This window comes from Mus musculus, chromosome 15 (genome assembly GCF_000001635.26).
Source record: "Mus musculus strain C57BL/6J chromosome 15, GRCm38.p6 C57BL/6J".
Taxonomy (NCBI): domain Eukaryota; kingdom Metazoa; phylum Chordata; class Mammalia; order Rodentia; family Muridae; genus Mus; species Mus musculus.
In genome coordinates, this window is record NC_000081.6 from 6,707,902 (window position 1) to 6,728,862 (window position 20,961).

At 41.6% G+C, this 20,961-nt stretch overlaps 1 protein-coding gene across 3 annotated transcripts in view; it reads left to right on the forward strand.

Annotated features, from left to right (window-relative positions):
- The first annotated feature begins 447 nt into the window (after nt 1-447).
- The window catches only part of Rictor (RPTOR independent companion of MTOR, complex 2), a 92,053-nt gene continuing 71,539 nt past the window's right edge, over nt 448-20,961 (forward strand). For 2 of the 3 annotated variants that reach the window (XM_006520003.1, XM_006520004.4), the window contains exons 1-2: nt 448-550; nt 732-779. In XM_006520003.1, the coding sequence (XP_006520066.1) occupies nt 502-550; nt 732-779 (97 nt within the window). In that variant the 5' untranslated portion in view covers nt 448-501. The remainder of the gene's footprint in view (nt 551-731; nt 780-20,961) is intronic. The other variant, NM_030168.3, reaches the window with a different exon arrangement.

Sequence of the window (20,961 nt, forward strand, 5' to 3'; positions counted from 1 at the left end):
AAGGATCAAAGCGACATTCCTAACTGTGCGCCGCGCGCCTTTTTCCCGGACCCCACCCTCTCTTTTAATAATAATAATAAAAATAATGGTAACAATTTTAGCCGATGAGTAAGGAAACGGGCTTTAAAGCCACGCGGGGAGTGCGGCGGGGCGGGCCAGCAGGTGGCCCGCCCGCATCCCGACCTCCGCCGCGCGCGCGCCCAGAGTCCCGGGCCACATCAATGGGCGCCCCCCCCCCCCGTGGGAACTGCGCCTCCCACCACGCCTGCGCCCCGACGCCCTGCCCGTGTCCCCCCGCCGGGGGTCGCATCCCACCGCCCAATGCGGGTCGGCACAGGCGGCGGCGCGTTGCTCGGCGCCCGCGGGCGAGCCTCCGTGCCGAGGGGCGGGGGCGCTGCCGCGGGAGGGGGGCGGAGGGGGCGGGAACGGCGCGCGGGGAGGGGAAGGGGGTTCTCGCGCGATCGGGCGAGGTTTCCGGTGTTGTGACTGAAACCCGTCAATATGGCGGCGATCGGCCGCGGCCGCTCTCTGAAGAACCTCCGAATACGAGGTAAGCCCGCTCGCCGCCCTCGCTCGCCTCACCCGGTGCGGGTCACGGGTCGCGGCGCTCGGCTTTGCTCCGGGCCTGGGGATGGGGTGGGGTGAGGTTGGACGGGGAAGACGAGCGGGGCGTCGGGCGCCGCCGGCCTGCGATGGATTCTAACTGGGGTTGTGTGTCTTGTCTCGCACAGGGCGGAATGACAGCGGCGAGGAGAACGTCCCGCTCGATCTGACCCGAGGTAACGCGGGCCGCCGCGGCCGCCGGGGAGGCGCGGGCAGCCGGGCGGGCGGGCTGGCAGGCGAGCCGCGCGGGGCAGCGAGGGGCCGAGCCCGCGCCCATCCCCCTGCCCCGCGCCCGGGTGGCCCGGGTTGCCCGGGGGGCTGAGCCCGCTCCGGGGCCTCGGGCGGCTGCGGAGCTCCCCGGCCGGCTCGGTCGCGTGTGTGTCCCCCCTCCGTCCGCTCCCGGGTCCCCCCACCTCCGGATCCCGGGGGCGGCCTTGGACGGGGTGGGTGGGGGAGCAAGGTAGAGGTTGTTATTTAGGTTGCTGGAGGATGTTTGTGGGAAGAGCGACCACATCCTGCCCTCCCCGTTCCCCCCAAGAGCAGATGCTGGACCCTGCCGGCTTCTTGCTCACTGCGGGACTGCTCTTCCCTGCCCGTGGGATCCTCTTGGGTGGGGTGGGGGGGGTCCCCGCAGCTTTTTGAGAACCCGGAGAGCCCGTGATGACTGCTAAGTGTCTGGTTCACGCCGCAGCTCCCTGCTGCTCGCTTCCCGTCTCCCGGGCCCGCTGGGGCTGTAGTTGGCTGGAGACCGCCCGCCCCCTCACTCGGCCGCCGCTTCATTGTGTACCTTGTGGCTGCAGTGGAGGAGAGCTGGGTTTGTTTACACCTTTCCCAGCAGGGCGAGCCCCGCGTGTGTTTTGTTTTTAAGAACCGCACCCGGCGAACGATCGGTATTTTCTTGCTTCGGTCACCGGCCCCCGGGCTGGTGTTTCATCTCCCAGTATCTCGCCGAAGCATCAGTCCGTTCTCTGCCTCCTTAAACAGGAGTTGGGTCTACAGATTCCGGACGGTCCGACTCCACAGCGCTGGAGTGGAGTGTAACTTAACTAGTTCTGCTGTTACGGAATCACTTTTTGAGATCCGTGAAACACCTTAGGACGTTAAAACAAGACAAGAACAGTCGTAAACATTGTATATACGACATGAATTTGGTTCCCCCACCCACCCTGTATGTAGTGACCGTCGTATAAAGTTATTTGGTGGATGTGGGATTTGGGGGACCCATCTCTGTATTGACTGCGTAATTCAGTTCTGTTTCGGTTTTTGTATTGTAAGAATCCTTCTGTGTAGACTGAAAGACTAGTTTTGATTTAGTTTCATGAACACGTGTTTGTTGTTTAGCATTTGGTTCTGATAGTTTAGGAAGCTGTTTTGAGTAAAGGAGCCCTTTCAAAGGGGAACCTCTTTAAAGATCCAGTGCAGTGGTGTGTCAGTCCTAGAGATGGCGACTACATCAGTGATCTGGAACACTCTTACCATTAACCAGCTTTCAGAAACACTATAGAAAAAAGGTCAAGCTTTAGTTGTTTTTTTTTTTCAAATTTGTAAACTTAATATATACCTGAAAAATGTATACAAAGTAGGTTTTCCAGACAGCGGTTCTGAGTATCATAATTCAGACCTGAGATTTTGCATCGTGCTTTTCTAACCATGTAGTTCGCCACTGATTTAATTGGTAACGGAGAAACTGTGTGAAGATACCTCTTGGTTAACTAGAGCCTAGTACCTACAGTATAAACCTGTTCAGATGTGGGATTTTGTTAATCTTCTTTATATATTTTTGTGGAGGCTGTCAGAATTTGGGATGGTAGAAAAGCTTATATACAAGCTTATATGAAACTTGCCTCACTTCAATAGGAACTCGGGAAGACAAATCAGTGGGTACGATTGAAAATCATCAGTTCTCTAAGACTTGACTTAAACGGCTATGTGATGAGCAGCTGTTTCTAGGGTTACGTAAAATGCTTAGACAATGTTATGTTTGCTTGCCGGGATAAAACGTACTAGTGTTGCAAATAAGTATTCACAGCCAGTTGACCTGATTGCAAAAGCAATGCACAACAGAGAGAGGTTACAGGAGAACTGTAGGCCTCAATCATAAGGAAGCTTAGAAGGAAAAAGTTAGGAGTTAGATTCATATATAGGGAGACAGTTGATTAGAGAAAGTGTTACTTGAACAAACATTTCATTGTTTGAAGGCATGTGGATCACACATGAAGAAAGTCCACGAGGAATTGAACTTTAGTAATGATTTGAGACCCACGGCGCAGATGGGTTGCAGCTGCTTGTAGATTAGATTCCAGTACGGAAAAATGTAAAGTTTGAGCCACCAGATTTTTGTTTCACATCATGCTAAGGCAGTGTGCAGATTGTTTTGTGAAGTCTGCTGTGTAGGTGGACAACCGTGGTCATAGTGATTTGTAAAAGGGACATCCATGCATATCACAGCACTGACTGTCAAGTCAGATAGTTCTGCATTGTACTCTCAGGGACAGCAGTATTGGGGGACTTGGGACAAGTTATTTGACCTTGCTTACCTTCTGGTTTCTCCAACTTGGAAAAAAAAACAAACAAACAAACCAACCAAACAACTTTAAAGTGTTAGTGAAAGGTAAAGGAAGGTAGTTCTTAATTACTCAGTATGAATTATGTCTTATCACTTGTAAGCAATATTTAGTGTTAGCTGCTTGCCTACATTGGGAATTTGGAATCTTTAAATCCTAATTTATGAAGGATGTCAGGTGGTTGTGTGTGCACGTCCGTGTACAGGTGCAGAGGCACATGTGTGCATGTGTGTATAGAAGCCAGAGGGCCACCTAGGTATCAGTAACTCCTCAGTGGCCTGGACCTTGTCAGTTAGGCTAGACGGCTGACCCGTGAATAGGATCTGCTTGTTGCCTTTGGCTCCTCGGTGCTGGGAACAAAATATATGCCCCACACCTAGCTCTTTTACTTGGGCTCTGGGTTTTGAACTCAGGGCCTCTCGCTTTTGGCAAGCAGTTCTCTGACTGGTTTCCCCAAGCCCCAAATCATTGACTGTTACACATATGTATTCAACGAATTAGAGTTTGTTTTGGAGATGATCTACTTTATTTATCAGGTATATCTGAAATGGAGTATTTAGTGATAACATGTTTTTGCTAGTATCAGCACTTAGGAGGTTGACACAGAACTGGGAATTGGAGGCCAGCCTGGGCTCTGGAAGACCTGTCTCAAAGATTACCAGCTAAGTTTAACCCAAAGTATAGTTTGTTGTATGTACTTAGGGTAAGATGTGAGATTACAGTTTGTGAGCCCTAGAATTGTTTTCTTTAACACCAGAAAGCTTTTAGTTTGGTGATTGACTTGTGTTCTGATTCTCCTGGGCGAGGGCTTGGGGCCTTTGGTTTTGGTACTGGTGTTGTTACTGTGGCTCATACAGAATGCCTGTATTAGAAATTGTTGACGGATTAATTTTGATCTAGGAGTCTATTTAGTAAATCTTAGAGTTAATTTGTTAGTAATTCTTGCTTTCAGTTTTGTTCAGAAGCCTACTCTACTTAATTTGTGAAAGTCCCCAGTTTGCTTCTGACACCATTAAATACTCCCTGTATTTCATACCAAAATGTGTTTTTTTTAAAAGAAAGTCCAAATACCCAAATACTTCTTTAGCTACTTCCATAGCAAGCATGGACCTTTTTCTTTTTCCTTTTTTTTTTTTCTTAAATAGTGCATCCCCTTCTGGTCCTGTTTACTCAGACTTGAAAGACACAGTAATCTCTCAGGGTAAGTCCCTGTTAGTATAGTTTTTGAAGTGTCTTCCTAGAAAACGGACACTTCTGCATTAGACATTTATTGGAATGCAGTCTGTTGGATTAGATTGTTGATGGTTCAGCTTGCTGTTCAGTATTTAGAAAGGCAGGATGGTTATCTGAAACAGTGTGAATTTGAACATTTTTTTTCCTAATTTCCCTTAGTTGGGTGGTTACTCATTTTTTTAATTGCTCGCTTCAGTTAAACCAAACAAACCCTGACAGAAACCTCTTATGTATCAGAAACTGAATTAAATGCTGGAGAAGCAGGGACAGGAAAGATGTCGCTCCTCCTAAAGAGTTTATTGGTGCTGAGTAAAGAAGAGATTTGGTGTGAAATAATAAGCAATCAGATTGTTTGAGGGACAGAAGTGGTGTCGCAGCAGCCAGAGGAGAGTGTGATCAGTAGTGGCGCATTGGTGATCAGAGAAGCCTTGAAAGGGCTAGCTGTCCATAAAAGCTGTGGCTACGTGGAAGGAGGTGTGGGCTGCCTGCCGAATCCAGCACACTGTGGAAAGGGAAAGTCGGTGGATGGAGGAGCTGTGTAGAAGGCATCTACTGGCATCGGAGAAATGATGAAGGATTAGACCAGGGGTTTAGCTACAGAATTGGAATCAAAGATATTTTAGAGTGAGGAAATCAGCTGATTTGCTTTCTCCTATTGAAAAGCGACTTTTAAGTTTTGGTAACTTAAAAGTCTGTCTGTCTCCCATTTTGAAGGCAGTCTTGTGTGTTCCTAGCTGGTTTGGTTCTGACTATGTGGCCCAGGTCGGAGTAATCCTCTTGCTTAAGCATGTGCTAGCACACCTAGCTTCTTTCTTTTCTTTATTAAGAAGGCAAAGGCTGAGAGATCTGAATTCTGGATTCCTAATGAAGTCAGACCTGACTTCTCTTGCTAGTCAGGCTGTAAAGCAGTTCCTCTCCAGGAGCGACTCTACTCCTGATAGATTTCCTTCAAGTCTTTGTACAACTCTTCCTTTACTTTAGTTTCTTTCTCCCTGTTGGCCCCGTTTCCACTTGATTAGCAGATATTTGCTGTATCCTTCTGGATGGGTTACTAGAGTGGACATAGGTCAGGGCAGAGTAGAAAGAGATAAAGACTAGGAACAATAATTCTCTGAAGACTTCAGGCAGAGTTTCCTCCACAGCTGCCTTCTCTCCATGGGCTCTCTCCATGTAGTGAAAACGCTGTCTTAATTGATGTGAACAGCCTCTCCTGAAACTCACTGCCATTTGAAGTTTTACATCCTGCTTTTGCTATGATTACTATACCGTGCTGTGCCAAGCACTCAATTATCTCAGTTTTCATTAACTGTTCGCTATACTTACTCCAATCAAAGAAGAAAAGCTTTGAAATTCTAAAGCATTGAGACCTAGAGAGATGTCGTTCAGTGTCATAGGGCCAGTGAATGCCATGTATCTAATAATCATCTTTGAGTGTGTCAGACTTGGCACCCGAAGGCTTATCTACTTTCTGCTTTCTAGGTACTATCAGTATCTTCTGTTGTTCAAACTCCAGACCTGCTCTTCATTTGCTTAGTTCTCTTGATGAACTACTGCATGTGGCCTCTGAAATATCTAGTTGGTAGTCTGTTCCCATCATTGTTGGTGTTCCTTCAAGTTCTCATTATCCCTGTGGAGTAATAAAAAAGACTTGATCTCCGTTTTTACCTTTTTTTCATTCCTGCTCTACTGCTACTAGGAGCATTTTCTTGTAAATCCAGATTTGATCTTGCCATGTATTCACTTGAAACTAAACGGCAGCGAAACAAGGCTTGCTTTTGCTTACAGTATAAAGTCCAATTCCTTAGCTTGGCATCCAAGGCCTTTTATAAGCTATTTATGCATTTTCTTTTGTGCTACTACAGCTGTAGCAATCAAAATGTATTTGCCTGTTGGCATAGCTCTTGTTTGTAGCGCACTCCTTCATACACAGAGCACCATTTGCAGGAGATTAGGGTCAGTTTTCTGGTCTAAAGCACTGACTCTCCCCCCGTTCCTCTTGAGAGTAATTGTTTGAATCAGAGAAATATGGTTTTTGAAGCGTGACTGCCATTTTATGCTTACTTACTGTAGTTGTTTCCTTTACCTAGGAATGTATTCTCAGTAGTCTTTATTTTTTAAAAAACGGTAATTCTTTAAGGCTAAGGGGTAGAGCTGAAGGTCTTTGCTCATGCTTACCAAGAAGTCTGTTACTGAGTTTGTTCCCAACCCCTGAAGCAGTGAATGAAAGGATGGAGAAAGAAATGAACAACAGAGTAGTATATTATTAAAGAGACTGGAACCAAAGTGATAGAGCTGTAAAATAGAGAAGACACTTAGGACTTCAGTGTGTGGTTTTGAATTTCGTGTGATTGATAACACCAACCATATGGAAAAAGTACTACAAAATAGAGTGAATGTTTAATAGTTGTTATTCTGAATTTATGATTTGAGTATTTTTTGTATAGGTTGTTACGAGCGTGCGAGAGATTTGTGTGTGTTGGGAGTGACTGTAGGACCTTACATGTGCTAAACATGTTCACTGCTGAATTATGTCCTCAGCTCCTCCGTGGACAGCTAAAGATCTGAGCATTCCAAGATCAGAGAGACTGCACATTGTGGATAGGATCCTTCAACAGATGAAAGTGGTGAAGGTTCTAATCTGAGATTGTTCAGTTGGCGGGGCTGGAAGCTGTAGTGGAAGGTGGGGCCTGTGGAACTTAGTTCTGCTCTTAGCGTGAGAGTGACTCTGGCTGGTGTTTACCCTGTGGGCTTCGGCTGCCTTACCTCTAGGGTGCATAACGCTTACTGCACACAGCACTTTGACCTTCCGTCTCTGTGATTCTCAGATAATCACCTCTGGCTGTTGAAAGGTTAAATAAAGAGAAAGCATTCGGAACCTTGTTAAGTTGATGGTGAGGAGTATTGAGAAGTATTTCTTAAATACTGTGTATGTATAAACAGTATGTGTTGGCGTGACAGTGTTTCATAGCACTTTAAATGTAAGTTACAGTCAAGCGATCTGTCTGCTGAGACTTGCTACCTTGGTCTCCTGCTCCAGAAAATAGGGCTCTGAAAAGCACAGTGGGCTAGCAAAAGTGCTTTGCCTGCCGGTTCCTCTGTCACCCTCTAGTTAGTCTGCTCTGCCCTGCGCTTAGAAAGCTGCCAGGGAGTGTGATAGTGTGGAGTCCTGTTACTGACTCTGTGTGTTGTGATAGTGTGGAGTCTGTGTCGCTTGGTCAGATCGTCATGTTGTTCTTTTTCCCTTCAGTAGGTTTTTTGTTTGTTGATTTTTTTTTTTTTGTATTTTTATTTTCTAAGTAAATGCTATCAGTAGTGGAGGGAAGGGAACAGGTTAAAATATTTAGTAAATAATCGATGTATGAGTGATGAGAGGAAACTGCTAAACTTTTTGGATCATCCATTGTTTTGATACCATTGTACTTTTTGTCAGTGTGACCACGTTAAACAAAATTGCTCCCTGTACAGTGAATGGCGTATAGAATTATGCAGATGCCAAAATAAATGGGAAATAATTATGCATACCAGCTAAAAATAATTCATATGTTCAAGTAATGTAGATGACAAAGAATCCAAACATGAGTGCATTCTTCATCCACCAGTTCCAGTGTAGACTCATGCGCTATTGCTGTGTACCTAGTAATGAGTTTTATATAAAATAACATTGAGAATATGTTAATGCCTTAAACAAAGCCAGGTAAATATAATAGCAAATATGTTAAAAAGACTTTCAAACCCAAATAAACTTGGATTTTAAAGACTTAGCATAAATAAGTTGCAGTTTTTACTCCTGTATACTAAAGAATTTGGATGTATAGTGCTTTTTCTTGATGTTAGCACATGCCACCATAGCAGACCTGAGACAGTTTTAAAAATCAAAACCTAAATTTGAGACCAAACATCTTACTAACAAGTCATTTAGTGTTTAAGATAGTATTGGGAGAAAGTTGGTGGCAAGTGTTTTCCCTCTGAAATGTTGAAGACTAATTATATTTTAGGTTTGGGTTTGTTTGACCTTTGATAGGCAGTGATGCTGGACTGGATTTTGAGATTTGAATCATACTGTGAAATAATTGCACACTTGTGTTGATGAATCTGTAATTGCTTGCATTTTAAGCTTAGTCATAAATGATTCTTCTCCTATTACTGTGTAGGGCATGTGACCTTCCTCTTCATTAATACATTCTTGACAGAGGGTACTGTGCAAGTTCAAGGGCTTCTTTCTCTCAGTTTAGAAAACTTAATTCTGAATAGATGCACCCTGGAAACACGAGACTAAAGTGGGGTGGCTGTACTTTTATTTTCTACAGCGAAGTGACTATTTTCTGATCTCAGAACTTAAGCATATGACCTACTGATGAGATCTTAAGTAATTTGAAGTGAACATCCTGAAGGCTGGTGAGAGGGCTCAGTGACGGACGGGACCTGACTTGCCGACAAGACAAGCCCAGCGGCACAGAAAGCCTGGAGAGGACTGACCCCAGCAGTCTGTCCTTTGTCTCCGGGGACACGTGTGCTTGCTGTAGCACACATGATATAGCATGTGCATGTACACATATCCCCAACATACAACATAAGTAAATGTTGTTTTTTTCCTTTTTCTTTTTTCGAGACAGGGTTTCTCTGTATAGCCCTGGCTGTCCTGGAACTCACTCTATAGTTCAGGCTGGCCTCGAACTCAGAAATCCGCCTGCCTCCGCCTCCCGAGTGCTGGAATTAAAGGCGTGCGCCACCAAGCCCGGCTCAACATAAGTAAATGAATACTAGACACGTAAGAAACATCTGTCTTGAAAACTCAGTGTTTCATTAAGTCCAGAACCTGTTTAGCTCTGTGGAATGGTGAAATGGCTGCTGTAGCAGGGTAGCAGAACCAGACTTGGATTGTCACTTGCAGAGATGTTAGTAATGTTGCTTGGAATTCAGTGCAATTTCATGTGTTTCTCATAATGAATAAAGAGTGAAGAGGCACAGGAGCTGTAAACAGAGGAGGTTGCCAAGTCACTTAGTTACTTAAAAGGAGCAGTTTGCCAGAGAAAAGGATATTTAACTGCTTTAAATGTGGGCATGTATGTATTTTTTCAGCAGTTACATAGATCTAGAAAGTCACATCTTGAAATAGTAGTGCTAATTATTTCCGCACTTGGTTCATCCCTGGTGTATTAAAACTTTTAATTGCCCTGTTTTTTTTTTTTTCCCACTCATAATCCTCTAATGTACTCTTTAACATTGTATAATCCCCACCTGCCTCCTGCTAGTGGGGAGGGGGGAGGAAAAAGAAGTGAATGGAGAGAAACTTAAGTTGAGGAAACATTTTGGTGATGTGAGCTCCAACATTGTACTGTGTTTCTGTGTGTGGCCAAGGGACAATGGAATAGTGTGGTCCTTAGTATTCTACATGTGGATTGTAAGAGGTGGTATGATTTTGTTTAATCACATTTGTCTCCTGTGTTACTGACTTAATCAGTAATTACTGTCTGAATATTAGAATTGTTTGATACTCTGTTAGAATGGCCTGTGGTTTTTATTACTAGACTGGTGGTGTTTTAAAATGACACAGGCTGGTACAAAGGAAGTCAGGTGCATGCCTAAGTTTCAATTATTATATGGAATTCCTGTGTACAGTTTTAGTTACTGCTGACGAATTAAATTTAAGCTTATGTTAGCTTTGAAATGGAGGTTACTGTATATACTTCCTCCCCCTTTGTCCTTTTCCTTTATTTAATAGGAGAATTTAGAGTTAGCTGTTAATTAGGTTCCAGCCTTGTTCTTTCCCTGACAAAAGGAGAAAAATTACTTGAAAAAAGGAAAAGCTTTTGGATTTTTAGAAGAAAACAAAAAGATGTTAAGAGCCTGGGTTTAAAACAGTTGATTCTGTTATTGTTTCTTTTCCTACTTTCATTTTTTAATAATTCTGTTTTCGTATTAGAAAATGCCACACAGAAAAGGTATAATTGCCTTTTATTATTTTGAGATAGGAGCTAACCACAAACTTAGACTTCCAAACCCAGCTTTCTATTGTAAACAATACATATATTGCCATGAAATGTGTATTTGGGGTATTGGCATATGCCTGGGTTGGGGGAAGGTATGTTTTATGTATGAACTTAATGTTTATTTAGTTTTTATAGTATTGGAACTTGAATCCAGGGCCTTGTTCATAGTTGGCAATCAACCACTGAGGTACATGCCCAATCTGTGTTTCTAAAGCATGCATATGTTAATGACAATAGACACATGCTCATACATACTATCTTCACAGTTTCCTAACGTATACATTTCTTATATAATGCCATCTAGTTGTAATATGTAGGTTAGATGCTAGAACCGTTATGAACTGACGAGAGGAAACTTATATCAGAAAAGTGAGACAGAAAAGGAATTGCAGAACAAGGAGGACGGAGAGGGGGTTCAGTGGTAAGGAGCGCTGGCTGATCTTGTGAAGGACCCCAGGCTCAGTCCCCCTCTCCCCAACAGCTCACTGCTGTCTATAGCTGGAGTTCCAGGGGATGTGACATTCTTTTCTTGCCTGTTCAGGCACCCGGCATATACACGGTGCATGTACATACATGTAAGCAAAACATTCATACATATAAAAAAAGCAAATCTTTAAAACTTTAACCCATGAATTCATGAATAAATATGAAGGTCTTACTAATCTTTCTAGGTATCTACCTAGGTGGGCATTTCAGTTGTGGCTACACACACACACACACACACACACACACACACTGCAGACTTTGTGTGAATAATTGACAGTCAGTGTATGAGAGAAACATTCACAAAAAAGCCATGTAACTATAAAGAGCTCTGATGAGATAAGGTCACTGAGTATATGAACAACACTAGAAAAACGGAGGTTGTTTAAAAAAGTTGGTAGATTTCCCAGAGGTTCCCCCTTCCCACAAGCAGTGAAAGCTGTCAAATCCTATAGACTCTCAGTTGAAGGAAAGGACTTGTCGACATGATGGAGCTGGGAGATCACTGGGGGGAAGAAAGCTTAGAGAGTGCTAAACAGGCCGCACTATGGCTGGAGAGGAGAACAATCCAGACTTGTAAACAGTCATGTCCACGGGCAGAGCTGATTCCTTCTCGACTTTTGCTGTGTCACAGGGCATAACTGGCTAAAAGGTCATATGGGCATTGAGAGAGAAATGATATTCAAGCACTTTTATTGTTTCTTATGACAGACCAAATGAGTTTAACTCTTTACTGTCTTTCCAAAATTAATACAGGTGCAGTAGAAGATAGATGCTAACACTGACAGAGCATAGATTTGGAGCACTTAGGAGTAAAGTATAGTTTAGCTTTCATCCTCATTTTCTCCTTAACTGTTCCATCATTAGGAATCTCACTTCATAGTAAAGACAGTTCATTTCCAGCGCTATGAAGCACCTGCTGCTCCTTTGATTTCCTGCATGTTGCCTCATTTCTTTGGTCACTCTACACTACTTATTAAGTTTTTCCAACTTTCACTTTGGTGAGCTTATAGAACTGGGCTTTCAATGTTATTATATGCAAAGTAAGACAATAATTACAAAGAATAAAGGGGCCTGGTGCTGTGGTGGTTTGTATAAGATTGGCCCTTATTAGGCTCATACATTGAGCACTTAGTCACCAGGAAGTGATGCTGTTTGAAAGGATTAGAAGGATTAGGAGGTGTGGCTTTGTTGGAGAAAGTGTGTCATTGGGAATAGGCGCTGAGGTTTCAAAAGCCCATGTTGGGTACAGTCTGTCTGCTGTCACCCCCAAACCTCCAGCCTGCCTGTGGAGGTGATAATGGACTAAACCTCTGAAACTGTAAGCAAGTTCTCAATTAAATTAAAGAGTTATCTTGGTCATGGTGTCTCTTCTCAGCATTAAAACAGAAACTAAGACAGATGTCGAGAACACATGAACTGTTGTAAATACACTTGTTGATGGTATTTATTTTGAGTATGTCTGCCTGTATTTGTTTGTCTATCTCTCTCTGTCTCTTTCACTCTCTCTTCTGTTTTTCCCCAAAACAAAGTTTCTCTGTATAGCCATGACTTTTCTGGAACTCTCTGTAGACCAGGCTGGTCTTGAACTTAGAGATCTGCCTGCCTCTGCCTCCTGTGTTCTAGAATTAAAGGCATACAACATCATGTGAACTGAAGAGTCCCAAATATTTATGCTTACACTTCCCTGATGGTTGGAAACACTAACTTTGAAAGCTCCTTGCTGTTTGTGAGTCTGTAGTACATTGAACAAGTGTTAATGTAGTATACATTATTAGCCCCCAAAGGGCAGTTGCTTTTAGAGATGAATTTTGAATGATAGTTGCTGTTAAGAATGACACAATGGTACTATTTGTTCTGGGGTGTAGCTGGTACATTCACCACAGCTGCTGTCAGTGACTTCTTAGAGCTTGTTGTCCAATGTAATCAGAACTGGACAGTATCACACCTTATCCTAAGTATATACAACAAAATACTTTTGCTTAAACAGTGTTCTCTCTCTCTCTCTCTCTCTCTCTCTCTCTCTATATATATATATATATATATATATTTTTTTTTTTTTTTAAATTTTTGGAGACAGATCTCACGTAGTCCAGACTGGCCTCCAATTCCCAGTCCTGACACTACCTCCTAAGTGCTGGTATTAGCAGCATGGACCACTGTGCTCAGCTGGTGATCTCTTTTTATATTGTTGGCCCTCTTCTCCTCCCCTTCCCTCCTTTCCTTTCTTTCTGTCTTCAGATTTCTTCTATCTTTTTCCCTCTATTTTTTTTCCTTTCATTTCTTTTTGTCTTGCTGAGATTGAACCTAAGATGTCACTTAAGGTAGGGCAGTGTTCTACCACTGGACTATAATACATCTTTTTCATAGCCCTTGCCATTGGTGATGTTATAGTATATATTTATCGTTTGTCTTCCTGCAGTGAAAATGTTGTGAGCATGCGTATTTTGTTTTGCTCATTATTGTATTGATGACTGGAACAGCTCTGGCATGCTGTATATGCCTAATAAATATTTATTAAGTGACGATCAGGTTTATGTTTTAGTCTGACAGCTTCAGAGCAATTTTGTATTGCTTACAATATCTTAACCATGTAGGCAAGTACACTAAACTTAATGGTTTAAAATTACAAATTCTCTTATTCTAAAAATGCTTTCCTATTTCTCACCTGTGTTAAGAGAAGTGCTTTAATTGGGCCAAATCAGATACCCTAGAGCCATCCTAACCTTGTTTCTTGTCCCTGTTCCACAAATCCAATTTTGAGTGGGATGATGGTACAGTTTCTATTTCTGAAATACACAGAAGGTCTGGTGTTGCCTGCCTGCTGTTGTAGCTTTACTCAGGCCTTGCTCTTCTTGGCTGATTGGAATGCTATATGTCCACTCCTTCAGAAGGTCTCTTTCCCTCGTCTGTTCTCTCTTCTGTATTGTAGCCAGCGCATTGTCTGAGAAGTTAGCAGTAACTTCCCAAATAGGGTTGAATTCTTGCTTTGGGATTTCATGGTATATGTTACCTTATAGCTAATTATAGTCAATCAAAATTAGCAAGTATTTATTGACATTTTACTATATACTGGATACTGACCTTCTGCTGTGCTGAATTCGGTGATGATAGAATGAGTCCCTGCTCTAGAGGGACATAGACTGTCAGTATGGGAACATGGAATTTTAGGCAGTGTTAAATGGAATTTGGTATGTGAAAGAATGTTGACTCATGGCTGGAGGAAGGGGGATTCAGAGAAATGCTCTCTAGGGTGTAGTATTTAGGAAACACTGTAAATGGTAGGATGGGAATCTTCCAAATAGCAGAAATGACTAGTCCATGTTCCCAGAGATGGGGAAGAACCGACATGGCTGGTGCACGGTCACTGAGAGGAGATCAGAGGAGAGGCAGCCAGGTATGAGCTTGGATAAAAGGATACGCTGAGGCAGTCATGTGATCTGACTTAAAAAGATCATTGTTTGGAGAGATGCTTGTCCTTGGAACAGACTCTGGATAGCACATATCACGGAGCCAGTACCAAGTGAGTGAATTAATTCTTTCCTTTTAGTCACAAGACAGGCAAGATTTTTCAGTTTTTATCACTTGAGGCTTACATATTGTCTCTCACAGAAACAAACCAAAATGGACTTGGCAGATGATGGTTGCATTAGTAACCTATGGATTTGTAAACCCTCATTTTTTAATATTTTTAGTTATCAAGGAATACCTGAGACACCATTAACTTCAGTGAATTTTCTGTTGTAGGTAGGAGTGCTACATTCATTCATTCATTCACTCATTCATTTATACAGGGAGCTACTGTGAGTAGGTATGGGCACGCTGCCAGCTTCTGGTTGAGATTATAACATAGTGCTGACCGTACTCTTAAGGAGGATTCAGTTAGTTGTATATCATTTTTTATAAAAGTGATTTTGAAAGGCTAGAGTTAGGTTAGACTGACAAAGCAGGGGGTGTGGCGAGCATTGGCCGGCTCTTTCTCTTCCCCTCAGCTCTGCACACACATGTGATCCCTGCGCTGGGCTGGGCTGGGCTGTGTTGTGCTGCTGGGTGCTTTCATTTAGATGTCAGTAGCCTTGGGAATATGGCAAAGCAGGCCATGTAGAAGTCAGGGAGATTAGTATTTTTATTCTCAGAACTTTTTTTATTTTGAATAAAACCCCAGGGTAATTTTTCTTGCTTCTGGAAGTCGCACAGACCCCGCCCCCTCGGGCCTGTCCTGCGCCCACTGTGACTGCTGTTCTTGGGATACAGCTCTTTAGCTCTTTTCGGGAGCCCTAGGGGGAATGCCTCCTAACATAGAATTTGAGGGAAATCCTTGCCTTTTGTTTTATAGCTTTTATTTATGTACCTTTGTGGTAAAGTTCGAGATTTATAGTGGGTAATATTAATTATATAGGCTTATGGTCACTTTACAACCTTGGAAACCCCAGATTTCTGGAAATTATTATTTTTTCCTCTACCAATAACCTGATAAAATGCTACCTGGCTTAAACTCATTCTTTTTGAGCCTGACTGGAATTTTATTATTAATGTTGATCTCCTGTAGCGTATCTAGTAACATGTTTTACCTAAAACAGAAAATTATAATTTATAATTAAGCAAGGCTGTCCCTAATACTATTTTGGAATACTCTAATAATTCACATTTTAAAATGATAAATGGGGGCTGGTGAGATGGCTCAGACTTTAAGAACACTGGCTGTTCTTCCAGAGGCCTTGAGTTCAATTCCCAGCAACCACATGGTGGTTCACAACCATTTAAGGGATCTGATGCCCTCTTCTGGCATGCAAGTGTATATGCAGACAGAGCACTCCTATATATTATATATATGTGTGTGTGTATATATATGTATGTGTATATATATATATATATACACATATACACATATATATATGTACACACACACACACACACACTTTAAACTTTCTCCACTACATGGGGGATTATAATCACCAGAAGTATGGAAGCAGATGTGGCAAGAGCATTGTCAGAATGTATCATGTAGACATGTTAACAATGTATCATGTAGACATGTTAACAGTGCTTCTAGGTACTCTTCTATTGCTGTGATAAAATACCAAGACCAAAGCAACTCAGAAGGAAGGATTTGTTTGGAGTTTATGGTCAGAGGGGTCAGGTTCCATCATGGGCAGGAAGCATGCATGGCAGCAAGTAGGCCAGCATGGGTGCTGGAATAGTGCTGGGAGCTCACAACTTCATTCACAGACAGGAAGCAGAGAGAGCCAACTGGGAATTCAGGTGGCTTTTGTGACGTCAAAGCCTGCCCACAGCAAAGACCTGTCTCCTGTGACTGTTCCTATAATGCCACCAACTAGTATTCAAATGCTTAAGATTGTGGGCGCCATCTTATTTAAACTACCACACAGAATATTGTGTTCTAACACTTTTATTCTTGGAAAATATAGGTAGAAATGGACCATAGTGATTTTGTTTACAATAGCCCAAAGCTTTTGGTGGTCAAAAGTTTGGATTTTTTTAATGCTATGAAGTTGTTAGGAATGTCCAAGTGAAATGTAGGAAAGAAAAACAGTCATTTTAAAATAAGTGGACCAACTTCCATTTGCACCATATATATGTATAATTTTCTTTAACCTGACTTAAGACTGTCATGAAAAGGCTTAACATTTTTCCTTTTGGGGCTTGAGATTAGCCAATACATTTTTTTGTGTGTGATGATTTTGTGCATGCCATGTTTTTGATGTTATTAATGATTATACCTAACCAAAAGATATCTGCTGAATACTAAATAGGAAAATATCTGCAAGACCTTGGTCAAAACTTAGAATATGAAGGCAAGACATAATTATGATAAAGGCTGACTTAACTATGTTAAAACATATGTAATAAGGTGTGTCAGTGATATTTACAAACCACATGCATAGATATAGTAGACTCTGGAGCCTTAATTTCCGTTTTTCATATCTCATAAGGAAAGGAATTTTGAGAAGCTGTTTTTCATTTTAAGATGAATTATTTTGATCATAGAGGTCTTATTAAAGTTGACAGGTCCTGCAACTTAAATACTTGACATCTGTTTCTGTAGTCGAAGATAAAAGTTTAGAGTTAAAGTTTCAAGGCATTGTTCTCCCTCCGTGTTAGAAAATTGATGGACATGGTGGAGAGAGAACTCTGAAGGCAGAGGGTAGGACTGAGGCTGTGTTAGAGACGGAGGGAAGACAGGCCTGAGAGGAACACTGGGAAACACAGAGAACGAGTAAGGAGAGCTCCAGGAAAGATGCGTGCCATCGAGTGACCAGGACAGGAAAGCCGTGGTCTTAAAGGCTAAAAGGGAAAGCAGGCAGGCAGCCTTTGAGCTGGGTGGATGTTGTACTCTTTAGTTCTTCAGTCGACAGCAGAGAGTAGGTGGTGAGGGTTAGGAGCAGAGAAGGAAAGAACCCATTCACTTGTGTCTGGGGAGTGCAGCAAAGAGCAGTGTCTCAAAAACAGAAAATGAAAAGGTTTTAAAGATTTCAGACAGACGTCAGAGACAAGATATGTGACAAAATAATTAGGAGAAGTGTAAGAATGAACTTAGGAATTAGAACATATGGAGCCGGGCGTGGTGGTGCCCGCCTTTAATCCCAGCACTCGGGAGGCAGAGGCAGGCGGATTTCTGAGTTCGAGGCCAGCCTGGTCTACAGAGAGAATTCCAGGACAGCCAGGGCTACACAGAGAAACCCTGTCTCGAAAAACAAAAAAACAAACAAAAAAAAAGAATATATGGAAATAGCAGAATGTAGCATGGTACTATTTCCTAGGTTTCAAACCACACTCATCTGAGTATACTGCAGAGCTGAGATGTCTTTGTGCCTCTGGGCTGTTACTAGTTTCTGAGTGTGGTGTGCCTCCCTACATTCATAGATGACACGTGTTAGACTCGGGCTGAGCTGCAGCCTCGTTTATAGAGAAAACCAAACAGGAAAGTACGTGTGAATATGCAAGGTGTGCACACAGCTCCTGAGCAGTTGTAGAGGATTTAGAATTAATCTCACTAGGTGTAGAGTTAATCTCATTATTGGGGTATATAACACAGTTAATTGTTTTTTGCATTTAGACACAGATGTTCTGTTCTTTCATGGGGTTCATTTAAATTGTGAGTTATTTTAAAGGCAAACAATTTTTCTCTTATAATAAAGGGCTCCTAATTAGAGGACTGTGGATGCCTAATTACCTTGCAATTATCATTGTAAGATATGAAGGTTGACATAGAAATGATAGCAGCACATGCAGTATTGTAGTCATTAAGCAAAATTGTAGGTTTTTTTCATATTTTCTCAAGAAAAAATACCATGAAAATTATTGTTACCAACATTTCTTTGAATGACAGAAATTTCTGTAGCCTGAAAATTGGCCTTTGTAAATTTTTTAGTACATACTTGTGCACAAAGTAAAAGTGCTTTGTGTGTTTGATTCAATCCTCTGTGTTTTGTTCTAAAACTGGGTCTTATGTAGCCCAAGATGGTTGGAACTTCCTGTGTCCAAGGTTGAGTTTTTAACACCTGCCCCTTCATCTCCCAAGTACTGGGATTACAGGCATGTGCCACCATACCTGGACAATTACGTTTTTTTTCTGGGCATTTATTTGCTACACATGTGTACTATATTCCCCAATATTATGACAAGAAAGAGGCAAAATTTAAGAAAGGACTTGATTTCTTTTTCATCTATTCAGTAGCTCTTTCTACCTAGTTCTTAGGTAACTTTTAACTTGAGAGGCTGAGGTAAAGAAGAATTTGATGTGGGTGTGCATGCATGCACGCACGCACACGAACACACCCACATCAAGTGTGTGACTCACAAGGTAAACATTAGGTGCCTTCCCTTCTTAGTTTTTTGAGACATGGCCTTTAATCTCTTCTCCTAAGCTCGCAGGTCAGTGAGCTCCAGGGACTTACCCATCTCCTTCCTGCCCTCAAGCTCTGGCATTACAGACATGCTGCTGTCACACCTGACTTTCATGTCTGTGGATACCACACTCACACTGCAGGTACTAGTTCACCATCTTCAGGCCCAGGAGTCAGGTGTTCTGATGGCAGATAATAGGCAAAAAGTTATAGTCGTTTTTTTGTTCTTTTCGTATTCCTAGGAATTGCTGCTATTTTTAAAAATTACATTTGACAAATTTGAGCAAAGCCCATTATGTTTTAATTACATTAAATATGTTTGTTCTGATTTAAAGATGTGGAACTTTTTCAGTTCAATAAAGTGTAGTTAAATATGGGGGGAAATTTTATTTTATATATATTTTTTGGCTCTTTATTTAGAAAGTTGATGAACTTTGAGCTAGCATTACTTTGATTTGTTCCTTTGTACACACACACACACACACACACACACACTACAGCTGTCATTATAGCTAATCATAAAATTAATTTGAAGTTCTATTGTAAATTCATATTTTATCATTCACAGTGCTGACCTGGAGTCCTGTCCTGTTCTTTTCTTGTCCTTTCTTTCTCTTTCTTCTTTTATTGTTATATAAATGCCAAATTTTACAAAGTCAGCCTAAAGTAGCATATTCCTGTGTTCTGTAAATGGAGACTAGTAGTCTCTAACATCTGAAACTCTAACAAAGCATTTTTTATTTTTGTTTTTAAACACTTGCTTATCATCAGCGGTGAGATCTGTGAGTCTTTATACATTGTCCCTCCTACCTCTGACACCAGTAGCAAGTCCAGGAAACAGCTTGATGGACTTTACATTTTTATGAATTTATTTATAGTAATACATACAGTTATTCATTAAAATGTTGAGTGGCTAGTGATTATTATATTTTTAGGTGTTTGTTTTTATTTCCTTGTTTGTTGCTTGTTTGCATTTTGAGATGAGGTGGTGTTTGTTTGCTTGTTTTGGCCAAGCTCTTTGTTTTTAGACACTTTCTTTGTGTGTAACTCAAGCAGGCCTTGAACCCACTATGTGGCTTAGACTGGCTTCTGAATGGCGGGTGATCAGGCAGACCTCCCAAATACTGGGAGGCACTGACACTTTCTTAGGTCTCTAACACTGTGCTACTGTCATCCTTTGTAAACTGCTTCCCACATCCCTGCACTTTGACTGGCTAGCTTCTCAGGGCTACCGGAGAAGTAAAACATGCAGTACTTAGTAAAATTAAACCTCCACTGTCACGAGTACTTTTATCGCAACAGCCTAGTTTTATTAAGAAAATAATTTCTTCCTATTTCTACTGCCCTTTCTTTCTTCCTTCCATGTGTCCTTCCTTCAGCCATTCCTTCCCTGACTCTTAGCTTTCCCCTCTTTCAGCAGGGGACCTGTAAGCCCAGGCATTTATTTCTCTTTCCTGTGCCAGTGCTACCTTAGCCTAATGAGGAGTGCCGTGCAGTGACCACCCATGCTCAGCTCTGCTGTAATACAGAAAATAATTCTTGAAAATCAGTTTATGGTCGAGACTGTTGGTCCCTGTAGTTGTAAATAAGATGTTAATGTTCTTGTGAGACTTGAAAGCCTTTGGGTAAATGCTCACCTGATTTTTTACTCTCGTTTTTATTGTTTAAAAGGAATAAAAAACAGTATATACAGATAATGCTCCAGTGCACACAGGAACTCATCCAGAATATTGAGTTTAGGTAAAAAGAAGGTTGAGAAATTAAAGACAAGCTAAACTGTAGGATAGAAGATTAAAAACGGAATCTTGAAAGTATTCTCGAAGCTGCTAAATGCAGTCAGCAATATATTAATAACAGCACCATGCTCCCTTATCTTATTTGTACCATTAAATTCACATATATTAATAACAGCACCATGCTCCCTTATCTTATTTGTACCATTAAATTCACATTAGTTTATTATAATTTACTTTTCTAACACATATATTTCTTTAAGGGTTCGTTTGAAATTTTATTATATAATAACTATTTTAGGTAGATTTATTACTATAATTACTGTATTATCCCTTGTCTGTTAAATAATGATTTCAAGCCATTCATACTAAATAGGAAACATCATAATTTTCTAGTATTCATATAGCATTGTGATTTTACTATTTCTGTATGGGCTGTGTAATCACTATACAGTTCTGAAAGATAATTGTACTTTAAATATGATAA